At 40.3% G+C, this 19358-nt stretch overlaps 1 protein-coding gene across 1 annotated transcript in view; it reads right to left on the bottom strand.

Moving 5' to 3' along the window:
- PIGN (phosphatidylinositol glycan anchor biosynthesis, class N) overlaps positions 1-19358 on the bottom strand; it is a gene marked incomplete at its 5' end in the record, with an annotated part of 88315 nt that overhangs the window by 47516 nt on the left and 21441 nt on the right. Inside the window, 4 exons of the mRNA XM_009883949.1 lie at positions 13856-13911; positions 15789-15881; positions 16953-17012; positions 18938-18978. Coding sequence (XP_009882251.1) covers positions 13856-13911; positions 15789-15881; positions 16953-17012; positions 18938-18978 — 250 coding nt within the window. The remainder of the gene's footprint in view (positions 1-13855; positions 13912-15788; positions 15882-16952; positions 17013-18937; positions 18979-19358) is intronic.

Raw genomic sequence — 19358 nt, 5'->3', positions numbered from 1 at the left:
CTGCACCTTCATGACACGTCCCTATGAAAGCCAACCTTATGGCTTTGGTGGGAGTTTTCACCATGTGTGGAGATTAATAGGAGGAAAAAAGGTAACTTAGCTTTTAGGTAAGGATTTTAGAAAATCTGCAATAAATATTAAGCAGCTTTATTTAGGACTTAACTACATCCAAGATGTTCCTGTGTTCACTGTTCCATTTTTATTGTTTTACACACACTATTTTCTGTGGATTTTATCCTTGTCATATTCAATGCAAATTTTTAACATGGTAAAAAAGCCTTATTTTTACCTTTCACTTTGTACCTTTAGTCATTTAGCTATAAACCCTTTAATTATCTTTTTATTCTCAACAAATCATTTTATTATTAACGAACAATAGTCTTTACCTATTCCTTCTTGGGTGACATCACCTGGGATCTCTGTACATGGATGGTGTAACAAAATAAGTGGGTTTTTTAAGCAGTAAAGCTTCAGTTAGTCAAATTCAGAAAGCAATTATTTTGTCAAATGGCGTTACCATTAGCATGTTCATTGTTAATTTTCAATAGCTAACATCATACCACACATTCTACCTTACTTCCGTATGCATGCTTTTCAAGATGCTGAATTTAAAATTGTCTACAGATAGGTTTTGTACAGTTTATGAATTCCACCAGAAATTAAGGACTGTTTGTATATAACTATCAAAATGCAAGTTTCACCCTGAATGGATGGTGTGATCGTCGTCTTAGATATATTTTGCCTCCATATTAAGCAAAACCTCAAAGAAATTATTAGAAAAAATTTGCATCTCACACAGACTAGAAAGAAGAGCTGCCAAATGTGCTGATTATGACTTGGTTAAGGAATGGATATAGCTCACCATAAGCAGCTTATCATCCATTCAGGACCATGATTCACTTCCTAAAGCTGACAAAGTAGATGCGAGATTTAAAAGGAGCCCCTTGCAAGATGCAGTAGAAAGTGTAAAGAGACAAAGCTGAGCCATGAACTGAAGTGGAAAGGTGCTAGAGAAAGGAGGCAGGAAATTTAGAAATGGTGGTTCTATAAAACCTACAAGACTAATCAAACAACAAAACCACAAGGAAAATTTAAATCTGAGAAGTTCAAGTGTGAACTATTCTCAGCACCACTTAATTTTATCTTAAACTATTTAAAAGGTTTTGAATACGAGACAGATACTGTAAGATCAGAGTTATTTCCCTGTGTTTTAGTATGCAATGTGCCAGAGGCACTACTAGAATGCCAATGTATTCTCAAGGTCACTTAATGCACACATCCATGCAACAGTTAAATTAATAGTAATGAAGTGAACTTACTGATCATTATTACAAAGATTCTGAACTCTGTAAAGAAAACGAAGTTATGTATGTATGTTCTCCTCCAAGCTACCTATCACCAAAATCCAACGCTACCAAATGCAAGATGACTAGTCTTGACTAGTAAAATCAAAAGACTTTTTCTGTAACACAAAAATACCTGTCCTACTAATTAACAAACACACACAAAGAGAATTCAGTCAGTGGACTCAACTCTGTCCTCTGATTCTTGTCTTGAAAGTACTGCAAAATGCATTTGCTGTAAAGTGTAGTACTCTGAGGTTTAACACAATATCAATCAGGATTCTAAGGACTTAAGATTATATTCTTCACAGGAAACAGTGGTGGTTCTAGAAGCAGAATTTTGTTTTTCATGATGACTGTCAGAGATTAACTTTCTAGCTCCAGACAGAAATCACAGCTTCACCCATGAATAAACATAATTAATTATGAAACAAAACAATTGGGCTGATTGTGCAAGTGCTTGTAAACTATCCCTTCTGAGATGTTAGCTACCCTTGTCATAAGTATACCTGACAAAATTAATCTTTCCAACATATCATTCACGCTTCATATAAGCTATTTGACAGCACTAACAACAAGACTGTGATGAAGTATGCTCACCATAGCAATGTCAAGGGGACCTCTCTTTGGCCAATGACTCTTGTTTATCATCACACTGCAGAAATTACCATTCCCAACAGCACAGGTAGCATGCTGCAGTCAAATCATGAAATAATCTTGGAAGAGAAGGAGATGTCTTGCAAATACATCTGTATCCACCACTGCTAGTTTGTTAATTTTATTATGCCTGGTTATTTGGGTAGTGATTAATAGTCATTTTATTATACTGTACATTTTCCAGAATTCAACTATAAAAAGTAACCCTTTAGGATCTGTGGTAGTTTAACAGTTAAAATGCTGCAGATTTAATAATGAAAGCCAAGGAAGCAAAGACCTGCAGATGCAACGTCCAAAGAGAAAGGGTGAGATCTTTGCCTAGCTCACCGCCAGATGAAAACAAATTTATTTCAGCTGCTTCACTCCACACACACATCCCTGTACGTAAAACAGATAGAATACTCATGCTTGGGTACTTAATTTCTAGCAGGAGAACTCAATAATCTCTTCAACATAAACTCAATGTACCTGAATATTTTCAGCTCACGCACATCTACCTCCTCCTATCATTGCCTTTTCACACTCTCCACTAGAAAAAAAAACAACAACTAACCAAAACTGTGCATCCCACAACACACTGAGAGTGGCAAGATTTGCAGAAGACACAGTGATCGCGTTTCTCTGACCCATATCCACCACCAGCAGCAATCAGCAGTAGCTGCTCAGCAGACTTCAGTCTTCTGACTTGCCATATTGGCTGTTGGGGGATACCGAGAAAAGGACCAACTATTCCTGTTCATTCAAACCTGAAAAAGCTAGAGGATAAGATATACATCCCTTGAACCTCATGATAGCTCCAACAAGGCAGGGCAAGGCCATCTGAATAAAGCCTGCTAGGATTTTGTACGGGTGTCCTTCTCCTGAACACACCTAAGGCAGACCTTCTCATTTGCTTTGCTACTTGTAACCTCAAAATGCTTGGCAGGGAAAAAGGCATCAGACTGCTACCGTCCAAACAACTCCGGCAACCTCTTCTGCCAAAAGGCTGAGCAGCCACAGGTTCTTGTTCTCTTCTCCATAAAAGACGATCCCTGCCATCTTGGCAACTTGCAAGAAATCCCCCTGGTTAACGTTTCCTCTCTCGCCATGAAGCTCTTCCACTGGCACCATCTCACCGAGCAGCCCAGGCCTCTGCTACCCACCCCTGTCCTCCTGCCACTTGGGTACTGAGGGGGGCAGGGACCAGCACTTCTCTGCTCTAACCATGGGAGAAAACTGCCACCAACAGAAGCGGCTGAGTATGTTCAAACTCTGTTTGCCACCCCATCCCTCTGTGAGAGGGCCATGCTAAAAATGAAAGATTGCTTCCAGTCCAGCAACTCTGCAATCAGCTGAAATACTACTTATAACACCCACTATTACTGCTTTGATCCACATCACCGCTGCTGGCAAAACAGCATCTCGACAGTGCAGAGGCCTGATATTTTTGCAAGGCTGCTATTCAAAAATTATACAAGTAATCAAACAACAATTTTTCAAAACCTGTTTCAGAGTAGCAACAGGCTTCACAAAGTCAGTCTCCCATGACAGCTGCCTTCAAACATTCGCACCATACAAGAGACAGCCCTCAGAAAGCATCAGAAGGGTAACAGGAAAGTAGAGACACAGATCTTGCATTAAATACTATTAATTTAGCAGAAACATGACTGCACGCTTATGCCTGCTCCACATCAAATTTACCCATTAGCAACCCATGAGCATGGAGATTTTGTATTAATGATAGAGCAGTCACAAACTAGCCTAGCTTTATTGTTCTATGATTTCTTTTGAAGGTAAGGTGCATAGCCTTGTAGGAGCAGAATGAAATGCACAATATAAAACCTTCCCACTTCTCCATCAAGAGCAGAGAATCATCAGAAAGAAAGTGAATGGCAAGTGATGCAAAGTCATGAGTTCATACAGCAAAGCATGGAAAAATTGATCAAGTAAATATTTCAAAAATCAAAGTCGGGAACCATGATGTTTACTTTCTGTTGAACTTGCTGTGCAGTACAGAGTACACAATGCTACTAGGGGCAATGATCAGTAAAAAAAAATGTGTTTCAGTTCTATGAACTTTACCAAATTACATATTTACATGAATTTCAATAGCCAGAAGTTGATTTTTTCCATTTTCAAAATGTGTTCCATTCCAGTTCTTTAGATGTGCCTACTCCAAAGAAAGAATTGTTTTACTGTATCCACCAAAGATAGACTGAAAGCGCATACTATGAGACATAGAAACAGTCCTTTGCGTATGTTTTAGTTTTGATCAAAGAGTGAAGTTGCAAAGATTAAAAGATTTGGTGGGTAACTTTCAGTGATCCTTAATCTGTTTAGATGTCCTGAATTTTAAATGTTTACTAAACCATTTTCAGGTAAGCCACTATAACAGCAAGCCCTATGAAACTTGATTTTCATAATTTTGAAGCAAGATGCATGTTGTTTACAGATTAGAAAAGTTACAGTGGTGTTTTTAGTGTGCTAATGCTGTGCTTTTTTAAAGGAAAGGTACTCCACATAAATCTACACTAAAAGCCCAGGACCCTCAATATTCCCTCTCCCGACTTGATCTACTCTCTTTCCCCCTGCCATTCCACTGTCAGAAGTTTCAGTCTTGGAGCATCTAAATTTCAAGTAGGTTTTTGTGTTTCTGGGTTTTCTGACTACCGTGTTAGATTGTAAATCAGCCAGTCTAGCTGTAGGGTTGTACTTGGTTATCTTTGCAACATTTTTTCTTTTAAGAAGCATTAAAAAGCACTGCTGTATGCACTAGGCATTCCAAAAGAAAGTCAGTAAGAGGGTCCTGTTTTAATTTCTGACATTTTTGTTCTTTAAACCATAATGAAATGAAGGGAGGGGACACACACTTCCACAAACCAAAGAGAGGAAAAAAGCATCTTTACTGACACATTGCAAAAACCTACCAGTACACCAGCACACTTTTGTATTCAGATTTACAAACATGCAAAGGAGGAAACAGCGGGACATCAGTGAAACCGCAGGAAGTGGTCTCACTGCTAATGGTCTAATCCTGGACTGTCAAGTCCTAAGAATTAAAACAGCCTTTTAATTTCCACAAATCAGCTTCCCTGATGCAGCACATTCGCATATTCAACAGCAAAGTGCCTTAGGATATTTATGTAAATCCTTTAGATAGCAGAGATGAGAGAAAAAGGAGCAGGCGAGCTAACTGCCAGCTGCCAATTCACTGAACAGAGAGAAACAATTAAGATAACTGGGCTGCACACAGCAGATTTTGCATGCAAACTACTATGGCAAGAGCTGAGGACAACCAGAGGCCAGCAGGGAGGAGGCCATGCTCTGAAGCGCTCCCTCCGGCCCGCTCAAAGCAGACAGAGAAGCTGGATGCAGGGGTCTAGCAGGGGCAGGGGTTTTGCCTGAAGAGCCAGCAGGACATGGTGCAGCAGCCCTGAAAAGGGAAAGGGCTTAATAAGGAAGACGAAGATCCTTGAAGGAAAGGAAATGCAGCATTTTTAAAGTCTCCACTGCTTCAGTACCACAGGGAACACGTGCTGACTCTAAATAACAAAGCCCTACCATGTGGCACATCAGCCCTCACTTCTGCAAAATGTAAAATGATTTATGTCGTACAACGAGCTGGATCTACATATCTGCAGTGCTGTGGATACGCAGCGTTGTGCAACAGGTCCTCTTGGTGGACTAGATGGTCTCAAAGGTCCCTTCCAACCGAGACAATTCTGTGATTCTGCCCCATGATCCTACACGCCAAACCTAAACTGTAGCAACACTTTCCCAACCAGTTGCAGCTGGAGCAGGCAGCATGTGCTGTGTTTGGGCAGGTACCTAATTGCGGGGCCCCATAGCTACCAAAACACATTTGGGCAGGCCCCCCATACTGATCCTGACCAGGAGACCATCATACATCAAGGAGCTGGTGATCCACGTGACAGTTCACCTGAGCCTGCCCAGGTCTGTGCTGCCTGTCCAGTGTGGCTTTGAGGTGTGCAGAACAAATCTTTGGCCGCACGACAAACCCAGCCGGCTTGTAGTAACCGAGGACCCTGCAGGCAGCTCCCACTCCGTCCTGGTGATCACGCTGCCTACCTGTCCTCGGATTTATCTACAAGTGCAGCAGAAAGTTCTCATGTGAACCTCCATTCTGTTTGACAGTAGAAACAATTACTAGGGTCGATTTCTTGCAAGAAAATCATACAACAGCTTGAATCACCAAAAAAGGGGAACCTCTCCACAGATAGGATCTGTGCAGCACCATGGGAAAACCCATCCAGGCTCCATCTGATGCTGCACAAATGCAGGGTACCCAGTGTCTGAAGGAACACACGATTCATTCGCTATCTGTATTATTCTATTTTATCTTATTAAAACAGTTACTTTATTAAGCTATTTGTTATTGGGCCTTTCTTATGGTGATCCCAAAAGAGCCCTGCACTGTCTCTCACCTCACACCCCAGTGCAGAACGTCTTCTGCCCATCCCATCACCCTCCCTCACCCTCATTGCAAGAAGCCTCACAAGTTCCAAGGAAAGGCCAAAGGGATTTACACAAGGAAACAGAGTACACATAAATCTTGTGGTATTTTATCTTATACATTAGCCTCTAAGCTCCTTCTAAAGGCCTTACCTACTTCCTACTTGATAGTAAATCCAACTACGCCCAGTCCTCCTGTGCAGAAGCCGCTGCCAGTAAGCTTTTCATGTACAAACTAAAAGCTCCCGAGTGCGCTGCTGAAACCCAAGACCAGCAGGATGCCTGCCTTCTAAGAGGATTGCATCCTCCCTGAGCTGCGTTTAACAGAGTGCTTCAGACACAGCCCATTCAATGAAAGAGAAGCTGACATTTTTGCCAAAGAACATGCATTTTATAGCAGACGCATTGATTTCTCCCTAAAGAGAGAACACATCTACTATTCAAGCAGGTTTGTTTTTGTTTTTTGGGTTTTTTTGTTTTTGTTTTTGTTTTTAAATAAAACGAAGCCATTATTTCCATTTGAGCACTTTTATCTCTACAGCACTGCATTTCTACTTTTTGCTCACGTGCATATACACAGATTCCTAAAGCCAAGGGTGGAGGGGAGAAGGCTGCCAGTCTGCCTCCCAGACACCAAGGGGCTAAAGATGCCCATACTGGTCTGCTTGTACCAGCTGCCCCAGGAGCAGGCTGACACCTAGATTCCCACCTGCTAACACAGTGGGGAAAAAGTGGACAAAGGAAAAAGCTGGCTGCCTTTCTAGGGTTCACTAGAAGTTGACAGAAGCTGCTGTCCCTCATTCTTGACCACAAGATGGAAGGGGACAAAATGTCTTCCGAGATAAATCAGTGCTTCTGCTAAATCAAGGTTACTCTGGAGACACAAAGTATTCAGACAAATGGATGGGGAGGGTAATCAGTTAGAAATATCCTTCCCTACTGCAACAGCTTCACCCTTTCCTCCTGACATTCAATCTTTAATGTTTGCTCTTGCAATGCATTATCACTTGTATCACAAATATCTCACATACTACCATTTATTTAAACAAAACAAGAACAGGATGCTTCAAAGAATGTACTATGTTTACTGACATCTTAAGAGACCCTGCCCCACTTAATGGTGGAGGAGAAATCACTTGTTTCACTTTGCTCCAAATGTCAATTTTGTGGAAGTATCTATTATTTAAGTTTTGAAAGGCCATCAGACAAAGGCAACTATGTAGTGCTGTATCTCCAGTCATCAGAGAAAGGAAGAAATGAGAGGTATTTGTGCATATGCCATTTCTCTGAAGTTGCTGTACATCTTCAAAGACACTCTACATTACGAAAGAGCTATTTTCTCTTCTATCACCATGATAAATACATGATGCATAATTATATGGAAAGACTCAGTCTACATGATTGATACCTCCTTGCATTAAATCCATGCAAATGTTTAAGGGAGTTATATGTCAATTCATATTAGAGGGTAGAGGAAAGGGAAATTTATATTTCCATGTGGTGAGGGAGAGGCAAATTTCTATTTAATAGCTGTACACTGCACATTAAAAATGCAGAGATTTTCTATATAACTATGCAAGTTATAACTTGATTATATGCACAAAAGTAAGTATTTGGGATTATTAAAATGTAGTATTCAAATAATTAAGTTACTTTAAAAATGCCGTGTCAAGATGGTATGGGATTTTTCATATATGACAAGACAAAGTTGACTTTAAATAATACATAAGCTGTCTCCTGCTAAAAAAACCTTTATTGATATAAACTTCAACACATTCAACAAAAAAGCACAGCTAGTGGAAAGCAAGCACTGATTATAATTCAGTTCCTCATCTCTTGTTTGGGTTTTTGGTGGTTTTTGTTTTTGTTTTTTTGGTTTTTTTTTTTTAATATGGTGGTTCTTAAACCGCTGCTCCTGCTGCCTTACTGTGAGGCACCAGAACCTGAACAGCTGGAAGCACAGTCTTCCCTGAAAGCACTGTATACACCAGGCATACAGAAAAGGACTCCTGTGCTTTTGTGTAATTTAATATCTTAAATCTCTTGTACCTGTTGGGATAATCAAATTGCATTAATTGGTTAAGAGGATTCTAGTGCAACACTGATGTCCTATCTACTCACCTCACCACACTGTCCTGCTACTCCTTGTAGGATTACCTTCACAACCCAGAGATGCCAGTTTTGGGAATGCTTTTGCAACAGTAGCACCTGGCCCATTGGCACACTCCTCTTTGGACTGTGCCAGCTTGGCAGTTGCTTTAAGGTACATCAAATGGTCAGAAAGCTAATAAGATAGTTTACTATCCTGGACATCAGTTTTTCTTTGTCAGCAATCTTCAGATTTGTCCTCACTCTTCCTCCAAAGCACCCGGCATCTTGGTACCTGCTTTTCTTACACCAAAAGGTCAAAGCATTGTGCCTATGTCCCAGAATCTTCATAAGAAAAGCCTCTGATTTTGTTAAGCAAGTAATTTTTGAAAACAGGACTTCCATAGCTGGGGAAAAAAGGTAGGGAGTGGAAGGAAGTGGGAAAGAAACTCATTTCAGACAGTAAATCCCTTCAGGTATCCAACTGGAAATGCAGATAAGCATTCTAAACAAGTATTCAGTATCAACAAGGGACACTGTTCTGCTCTTGCGCGTTCATACCCCTGGGAGCAGGCTGTGCACCTTGCCTTGCAGACACTTGCAGCTGAGCTCTTGCTGAAATGTATGCTCAACAGTTTCATGGATAGCCTCAAGATATGCTTTTACACAGACTTGTTCCTTGATGAAGGCGCTTTGACAAAATGAAAATGGCATTACTGGCATCAAGAGACATCCTTATTAATAAATACAGCTATCCAAATTCTAACCTGCCTCAAACCTGGTCAAGTAGATATTATTAAAGTTTCTATCACACAACACAAGGATCAGCTCCATCCTCCTCATCAACACACACTTGACAGATGGATTTCAGAAAGAGATGCCATTTAGGTCCAAGTAGGAAAGGGCACATGTCTAATGACCTCCTTCGTTCCCTGTCCACTGTGCCAGCCATGTTTCTACTAGGCATGAGATTCCCTGTGGAAATCAGAAGCCTTATACCAATTCAAGAAACACCTCTGTTGCCAACATTGTGTAAATAAGGAGGAAAAATAGGCTTGTTTTATATATATATACACACAGGAACTTGCTTAATGCTTTTGGTGCGATATATTCAACATCCAACTCAAACACTAGTTTTTAAGTCATTACATCTGAAGTTCATGAACTGTTATCTAGTCGCTTGCTAATAAAACACTTGAAATTCAAGGTGAAAACCAGGATTTTCCCCACAGAATATTAAACCAAAATTTTTTGTGCTATTTCTGGCTGAAAAATTAAGTTGTCGTTTCTACAGAACACGTTATTTGTGAACATATTCTCCCTCCCAGATAAATACATCTTCAATAGTAATAATATTAACTTCTCCGAAACCAGTATGTCTCAACCTGAAATTTCAGATTCAGATTTCTTCTGGAACTCGTATCTATGTTTCTGTTATAGAGACTTTATTCAATTACATAATTTAATTCAAATAATTTAGGAAAGGCAGTTCTCAGTGATATCTTTGTTCATTTTCAGGTTATCAAGATGCTGAAATATACATAAAATCTATAATATTCCAAAACAGATTAATTCACATTTTCAATTTCTACATAACTTGATGCTCCTGAAGCACTTCAGACATGAATTACGCTTCACTAATCTCCAATAGACTAGGAAGGAATAAGGCATTACGCTGGTGCACACACTTTGAGCTTCATGTTACAGATTTCGGGCACCAGAAGGATTTTTTTTTTAAAAAAAAAAAGGATGCAACTCCTTTGTACAACAACGCAAATCAATGAACAGTGGTGGAAGAAGCTATTCTTATCTTAATGGAAGAACAGTAGTGCTAGCAGAAACACAGCACAGAACTGTGCTCAGCTGCAGCAGTGGACAAGGCCAACCACAGATTAACACAAATCAGCAGGCAAAGCTGCCATTAAGCCTGAGCTGACGAGTCCAAATAATGTACAGCTGCGCAGAAATGCAATGTCCATACCATTACCAATCATTCTGAAAGGCAGCACAGTATACCATGAGGCCTCTTGCACCAGACACAGGAGAAAGCTATCGCCAACTTTGCCTTTTTAACTTCTGAAAAAGGCAGCGTAACTGTACCCTTCTATACCCTTTTATTTACCACTGCATTGGGTTTGCGTGGCAGGGTTTTGGTAGCTGGGGGGGGCTACAGGGGTGGCTTCTGTGAGAAGCTACTAGAAGCTTCCTCCATGTCCAATACAGCCAATGCCACCTGGCTCTAAGATGGACCCGCCGCTGGCCAAGGTCCATGCATCAGCAACAGTGGTAGCACCTCTGTAATAACATACTTAAGAAGGGGGGAAAAAACCCCTATGGAACAGCAGGGGAGAGAGGACTGAGAATATCTGAGAGCAACAACTCTGCAGATACCAAGGTCAGTGAAGAGGAACGGGGAGGAGGTGCTCTAGGCAACAGACCAGAGATTCCCCTGCACAGCCCGTGGTGAAGACCATGGTGAGGCAGGCTGTTCCCCTGCAGCCCGTGGAGGTTAACAGTAGAGCAGAAATCCACCTGCAGCCCATGGAGGAGCCCATGCCAGAGTAGGCGTATGCCTGAAGGAGGCTCTGAGCTCATGGGAAGCCTGCGTTGGAGCAGGCTCCTGGCACGACCTGTGGAGAGAGGAACCCACATTGGAGCAGGTTTGCTGGTGGGACATGTGACCCTGTGGGGGACCCACACTGGATCAGTCTGTTCCTGAAGGACTGAACCCCTTGGAAGGGACCCACACTGAAGAAATTCATGGAGAACTGTCTCCCATGGGAGGGACCCCATGCTGTAGCAGGAGAAGAGTGTGAGGAGTCCTCGCCTTGAGGAGGAAGGAGCAGCAGGAACAATGTGGAAGTCAGGAACACTGACCACAAACCCCATTCCCCGTCCCCTTGCACCACACTCTGGGGTGGGGGGTGGGGAGGGCAGCAGGCAGGAGGTAAAGAAAATCAGGAGTGAAGTTGAGCCTGGGAAGAAGGGAGAGGTAGGGGAAAGGCATTTTAAGGTTTCTCATTACCCTACTCTGATTTGATTGGTAATAAATTAAATTAATTTCTCCAAGTTGAGTCTGTTTTGCCTGTGACAGTAATTGGTGAGTGATCTCCCTGTCCTTATTTCAACCCACGAGCTTTTTGTTGTATTTTTCTCTCCCCCCCGTCCAGCTGAGGAGTGGGGAGGGACAAAGCAGCTTGGTGGGCACCTGGCACCCAGCCAGGGTCAACCCACCACGACCACCAAAAAAAAAAAGCATCACAGTAAAGCCAGCAGAAGGGGATACATGCCTTCCCCTCAGTATCTCACTCTGGTTCAAGCAAAATTTATTTGAAGAACTGATGAGGGTTGCCTTACACTAATGCATCAGACCACGACCTGCAGCTGGAGCTCAGGCTCGTGTTCACTGCTCACACAGAGTCACCTCCACGTGAAGGAGGGGACAGATCTGTAGACAGGTCATGTCTAAAATTGCCTCTGCTTTTCCTTCACTTCCTGTGAGCTGGAGCACTAGCAAGTTACTTGTCTACTTAAAAATAAGTTGATGTTCAACTGCTTCATCCCAACGATTAGTTTCTGATTGGACAAGGCTCCTTAGTAGCTTCCCAGACATGGGCCAAGTTTTGAAAGTCAAGGAGAGTTGTGAAGACTAATTAGAACCTCACCAAACTCCCTCCCCACAGCACACCATGGATGAGTATTTGCATTAATGTGTGACCATCTGTGGTATGAATCTTTTTCTACTTTCCTAGAGTGAAGATAAACAGTATTATCTTCAGGAATCAAAGAAAGTCCTTGCCCATGCAACATGCAAGGTTAGGCACCTTCTGTAAGATAAATCACATATTCAAGGAATTCTTTTGGTCTCATACAAAAACCTTTCCCTGGAAGGACCATTAACCCAAATTGTGATTCAGAAGAGTTTTAGGAATACCTAAAGAAAGTAAAATAAATTTATTTTTTTGCAAAGGACCACGCCCAAGCAACAACATGTTCATACCAAGTTTTAGTCATGTTTTCAAGGTGATAAATGCCTCCAGCATTTCCACTTAAAACAATCCAACATATCACAAAAAAGAACACATGCCAGTCCATAAGGCAGTCAGTAACAGTTCCTTTAAGGATAAATTTAGCATTAAGAAAAAAACGTCCTATTTTACAGGATTAGACGCATTTCTTGAGGAAAGGTAAAATTTAAACAAGAGATGTGAACTCAAACTAATAATCTTCCCCACAGAATCAAAGACAACTGACATGGCATTTTACTTCTATATGGATTAGTAAATTCTTTGACAGTGCAACTGCCACTCTTAATCAGAATTTGATCTAAAACATTCATTATGTGCCCAAGATTGACTTGACTCGGGTCTCAGAGACTGTCTTGAACCTCTCCATTTGAAGAAGCCAGTGGTATAAAATAACACAGTAAATCTCTGTTCTGAAAGACAGAAATCTTTTTTAGCGGTTAAATGTACCTCACAGGAAGAGACTCGAGTGCTTTTTATCGCTTGTATGATTTAGAGATCTTAATTAACATCAGTTTTACTTCCCAAAGGAAAACAGCTGCTCTTGGTGACAAAGTGTTTTTGAAGCATTCCACAAACTGAAAGCAGAATTGAACAGTATCACGTGCACCCATAGCAAAGCTTTCAAAAACCTTTCAGGATGGAAAGAAAAAGGAAAAAGCAGCTTTAACTGGATAAGGCTGAAGGGTGAGCGGGTCAGTAACTGCTCCTTACACTAGAACACAGAGCTGATACACAAATCACTACAGAGACTCCTTTACAGCCCTGGAAATGCTAACACCAGGCAGCAAAAACTCTTAAGATTTTTATCTTCTTTTCTAGACGCACGGTGTTTTGTTTGTTTGCTTATCATTAGAATTTAAATCACAGAAGAAGTAATTCTTAGTTCAACTTTTATATACATATAAACAAGAACACATTGCATTTCCTGACCCTATAGGGACTTACACCTTTCCCAATGCTAAAAGAATATAGCAAAAAAGAACAAAAGTCAGTAAAAACTACCATGCAGTCTATATATAAATATATTGTCAAAAAGGTTAGACCCTTAATGGAAGACTAAATGTAAGGAATGGATTTAAAAGAAAACCACCTACTTTTAACTAGAATTTTTGAATAGAAATTAATCACAGAGTTCATTGTAATGCAAAGTTTTATAGTCAGATATACAGTATCATTTAAAAAAAAGACTGAAGAGACTGAATTTCTCTGTTGCTGCATCTGATTGAAATACCACATTAACAAGACAAACAATAGTGTAAAATGTATCTAGTATTTACAGGCACTTACTTGAATGGTGTGAACAGAAACGACAATGTAGTTTTCTTTTTCTGACTCATCTTAACCTGCATAAAAAATATTAAACAATTATATGCAAGTTGCAACAAGACTGAAAACTGTATCAGACATTAAACTAAAAACCAGAGAAGAGTTCCAAGACTTTGGAAAAGGAATGAAACCACACTGTTGATACATCGTCCAGCAAACTGGCTGTTATTTTCTTGTACGTGTAACTCTTTCAAGCGCTGAACTAGCGTTCCTGAAAACCCAGACCTGCTCTAAAGTAGGTAAAATAAACCTACCCCCAAGCCAGCGATTTTCACAAAAGGACTTCTACAGTTTGCAGGATAAAGGGACGATATGGCTAGAGGTGCTATCAGACTTCAGTGACAACCTCCCTTGATAAAACCAGTATTATTTACGCCAGACGGGAACTAGTACACTGCGGTAACAGTACCAAAGCAATGCTATCAGATTGATCAACCCGCGCGTGGATAAAAATAGAAGGTTTTGATGCCGTCAGAGCCACTTTGCCCAAGACCCTTCAAAATATCTTTAAGGCCTCCTGCAGCAGCCTGACTGCCGATGTAAAGTGCAGGCAGGAACTTTCTAGCACACTGCTCCCAAAACCTGACAGCCTGAAGTAACAACCCGCACGTCGCATCCTATCCATCCAAGGCAACATCCTCTCCAGGGAGTGCAAACTGTGATCAGGTCAGTCCATCACAGGAAAAGAAAAAAAGCCACTTGGCATGTCTAAGCCAGCGTACTACTTTTGCTTCAGCAGAGAAACACAAAGGAAATTCACACACAATCCTTCCAAAACAATGCTAGAAACAAGGCAGCCAAGAAGAAAATATGTAATTTAGCACTACAAACCAACGGAATAAAAATAAACTTAAAGAAGAGGAGGAGCAGAACTTTTTCTTTTTTAAAATAATCCCCGAGACACCAATTTAACTGAAAGAGACCTGAGTCACCTCCTTCATTCTTAGAGCAGAGGTCCTCCACCTGTGGAGGTTGTATCAGCATGCTTCAACTTCATGTCCAGCCCACCAGTCACCCCCCCTGCTACACGCCAGCTTTCCACCACAGATTTGGAAGCGACTGCTGCTGACACTGCCAACCTGGTATCCACACAAACTACATTCAGGAACTTGGCATTCAAGGGACAGAAGGTGCTAATCTCTTGTAGGTGATCTCATGCTAGTTCCGTGTTCCACTACCATCACACAGATTTCCTGATGGGGCAACGGCTCTTGCATGGCTCAGCTTCCTGTCTGTGGAGAGGATGGTCGTCCCCTCAGACCATTTCTATGTCTTGCTAAAACGGTGATTTTTGGATTTGGGACTGTTATTCCACTGTCTAGTGAAACAGAAGCCTTTTGTTTGGGCCACGTGTTCTCGTAATAGGATAATATCCAGTACTAGATGAATGAAGCCAGAGAAGCCAGAGATGAACACTTGCAAAGCAAAACAACAGATACAACAGCATTAGCTAAAAGTTAATTAGGCCACTCATTTCATTTCTTTAAGGAACAGGTGCCTGTTACCTTTTTGATCTGTTTGCATACTGTTCCTGACTTAGTGCCTTGTCTCCCTGTTGCAAAGGCAGTATTTCCCTTTTCAGGGATCAGCACTCAGATTCTACCTACATACTACATGTAGGTTTACATTAACATCAATAAACATCAGCATTTATGTTAAGAATCAAGAAAAAAGTTACTCATCCGTCTTACAAAAAAGGTGTTTATTAAAGTCTTTCAAACTCCTTCAGATATGGCTCACAGCCCGTCAATCCATATCACCCAGTATGCGCATTCAATTTTAGTCCTTTGAATTACAGCATGCTATATACAGCGTATGACCTAGTATAATCATTTTACACACAGCAACAACTATTATTCAAAGAAATATTTTTCTTTACCGTATATTTAGTTACCTTAAATTGCTCAAGAATCTGAACAGCGTTGGTAAATATGCTCTCTGCTTTGAAATGAGCACTATTGTTCAGATATTCAAGAGGCAGAGTTCCCTGGAGAAGAAAAATACATATATACAGGAAAATTAAATGAAGTAACAGAAATTTCTCACTGAATGGCAGTCCAAACAAGCAGCAAGAGTACTTCAAATTACTGCTGAAATAACTACTGTAACCCCTTTGAAAACACTCTCCTCACATAATTTCACAACGTTACAGGGACTGTTCATAATATCCCACCTCCTACAGAAACACAAAAAAAGGTCAATAACGGAAATAGTTATTAAAATATATACTATACAGTAATAAAAGCTCAACCTTTAACCAGAAGCCATTTTTTAAAGCCTAAAAGTCTTCCATCCAAAGACTTGGCTGGACCTGAATCACCCAGTACCCGTGATGGGAAAGCGAGCAGTTCCTGTGCCACCCTATGTTGGGCAGCTTTCCTTGCATGACCAGTAGTGAGTGCAGGACAGGGGGACGGAATTTAGGGCAGAGTCTCCAGAAGAAACATTTCAAAATAGGTGTTTTAAAAATGAAACAAGCATCATGAAAGCACACTAATGTAATCCAAATTGTCAATTAGATATTTATGAGACAACCTTTGGACTATGTAATAATATATGAAGGAAATTCAAAGAAAAAGCTATCTCACAGTGAGAGCACTCACTATTCACTAAATTAGAAGCATAAGATACCATCTGAAGAAAGTACACTAGTTTAAACAAGAAATAATTAAACATTAAATTGCAGGAACCAGCTTGTTTACAGGCTCAGCTTTCATGATCAAAATCAAGTGCTATTCAAACCATATCGCATTTTTACCATCCCTAAAAACCAAAGTAACAAAAAACTTTTATGTAGCTCAAGAGTATAAAGTTGCAGATTATAAAAGGATCAGCTGCCTTTCCAATTGAAAGCACTACACAATGTATAAAAAGATTGAGTTTATGTTCCAAACTGAAGACATACTTATAAAGCTAAAACTAAAAGCAGTCTCCATAACTTATAGCAGTTTTCCAAATTTATAACCTTCCCCCTCACACACCTCAAGTGTTGTCTCCAACACCTCTACCTCTTTGCAAGCAGATCGCTATAATACAGAAAAATGTTTGTACTTCTTACCACGGAATTCAGGGGGAAAGGCACACCAATAAGGGAAGCCATCAGCGGTGCAATATCAGCCTGTGCAAACAGAAGCATCCCCATTTTAAGATAGTTCCATCTTCTAGAACTAATAAATTCAGTTTAATTTTAACATATCTGCATTTGCAAAAGTAAATGGTACAATACTGTGAAGTTATTACACACAAAACTCCTTTATAATACTTTTTGTTTTCAGTAGTCATCATGACATGATTAGATTCAAAATGTGAGGCTCCACTACTGATAAAGCTTCAAAAATGCATTTAATTTAAAAAGCAAATATAAAGCCCCACAGTATTTATTCACAGGAATTCAGTACCTCCTTCACCGCACTCAGAGGCATACCACTTTTTATGACTATTTATAACACCAAAAGGACTAATTGCATATTTACAGCTTTAAGCAGTACACTGAATATACTGCTTTTCACAGCACTCCTTATCCCACGTTTCCATGGTGCCAATTACTCACCTTCTCCCCATCAGAGGGGGATTCTGCACTTTTACTTACGTCCCAGTCAGCCCCCAGGAAGGCCCCTCAATCTACACTAAAGCTTCTCATAAAACATTACCAATACCTTCTACTTGTGCTGATAAACACTAGCTATCACCAGGTTTACATTTTCCTTTGATATAAAACTATAGACCAAAATTCTTTGTTTTTCTACCATAAATCTGAAGAAACTATACTGAAGCCACTGGCACTGCTCCAGCCTCAGATCTACGGTGCAGGAGACTCCAAACCATTATTTGTAGAGGACAATATACATGTAGTATAATAGTAAGCATAAGTCTGGTTTCCTCTTTTCACCCATAGTCCCCCCCACACTACAGTGTGAAAGATCTGCCTTTGGGGACTCCATTACCCAGAATGGAGTGAGACTCAAAACTCTTCTATATGGTCTCAAAATAACATCCCCGTAACTTCTGCCAACCTTGACAGGAAAATTTATCTCTAATTTTGTACCAGGGCTTTGCTGAACAAGAACATTCCCAACTTCAGCCTCATAGCATGAATTTATTTCCCCCATTTGAGCAGGTTTGGAGTCTGTTATTCATATATTACATTTCATGGGATGATAGGAAGAAAGAAGCAAACAAGCTTCAGGTGCACACAAGTATAGGTGTTATCATCATGATTTGAAAAAGCTTGGCTGATTTAGTATCAACGGTTAAGTCATCCACCTTTTTTTCTTCCTTACAGTACAAATTGTCAAAATTGCTAAATGGTTGGGCCATAATCACAGGCCCTGTTGAAAAAGACCCAACTTAACAGTATAGCAAGAATTGGTTTTGATTCAATAATGACAGCAACTTCTGGAAAAAGTGAAAAATACAGACATTGAAATACATGGCTCTGAAAATCTATACTAAACATACACCTGACTAACTTAAGTGTAGCAAAAAGCATACAGCAGATGCTCACAAATTTGGGGAATGCGCTCATCAGATCATGCTTTTTTTGTGCTTAGCTGAGCACGTTCATAGGAGATACTGAGGAGGTATAAGCTCAGGTCCAGAATATTTTCAAAGCAGAAAGTAGAGGGAAAACACCCAAGTTATTCCTAAAGGTTTGCAAAAACAAATCCCACTCTGAAAACACGTTAGATGCTATTCAAGTTACTTTCAGATAATGCACTGAGTTTTCAAGGAGTACATGGCACATTGTGCTGCACTCTTTCTACAATGGCATATGATCACATAACTAAAAATGGTGTGATAACGCATCTTCAGGAAGAGAAGTTGTATGTAGCTGCCACACAGGTTAACAAGCGATTTAAAGTTTTTCATATTATATTCAGTATGGGCGCAGTTCCTGCAACTCTGACATTTAAGTAACACATTCCAGGGAAATGCTATGTCAGTGTGATCATTCATTCAAATTCCGTCAATTAGTTTAAATCACACAAAACTCATAATTTAAGGGGAAAATTTATAAGCTATTAAATTAGGTATGTTTGATACCTGATTGACATCCAGTCTCTTCAAGTCCTCCAGTTTCCATTCTGCAAGAAATAACAGAGTACATGAACAGCTAATCGAAACAGATTTGAAAGGGGTAATTCAGTAGACACTTAATGTCTTGTTGCTGTTTTCTGTAAAGTGTTGTTACTAAAGAAAATTATAATTTGGCTTTAGGATGCTAGCTCAAGAGGGGTTGCAGATGGAACTCAACAGGCAGAAACAATAACATGCATTCGTTTCAGTTCACATTTTCTTTTATCCATCAGGATAAATTGCTGCCTGTAATTGTGACCCAGATCAGTTGAAGAAAGTCCAAGGTTTGTTTTTTTTTTTTTCAGCACAGCATAGAAAGTGATGTATTACCTTCTGTGCCAACTAAAAGATTCAAACTCAGGTTTAGGAGAAGGGCTGTTTAAATCTC

The sequence above is a fragment of the Charadrius vociferus genome, unplaced genomic scaffold, assembly GCF_000708025.1.
Source record: "Charadrius vociferus isolate BGI_N301 unplaced genomic scaffold, ASM70802v2 scaffold234, whole genome shotgun sequence".
NCBI classification, from domain to species: Eukaryota; Metazoa; Chordata; class Aves; order Charadriiformes; family Charadriidae; genus Charadrius; species Charadrius vociferus.
This window is presented reverse-complemented; position numbering and strand designations above follow the sequence as displayed.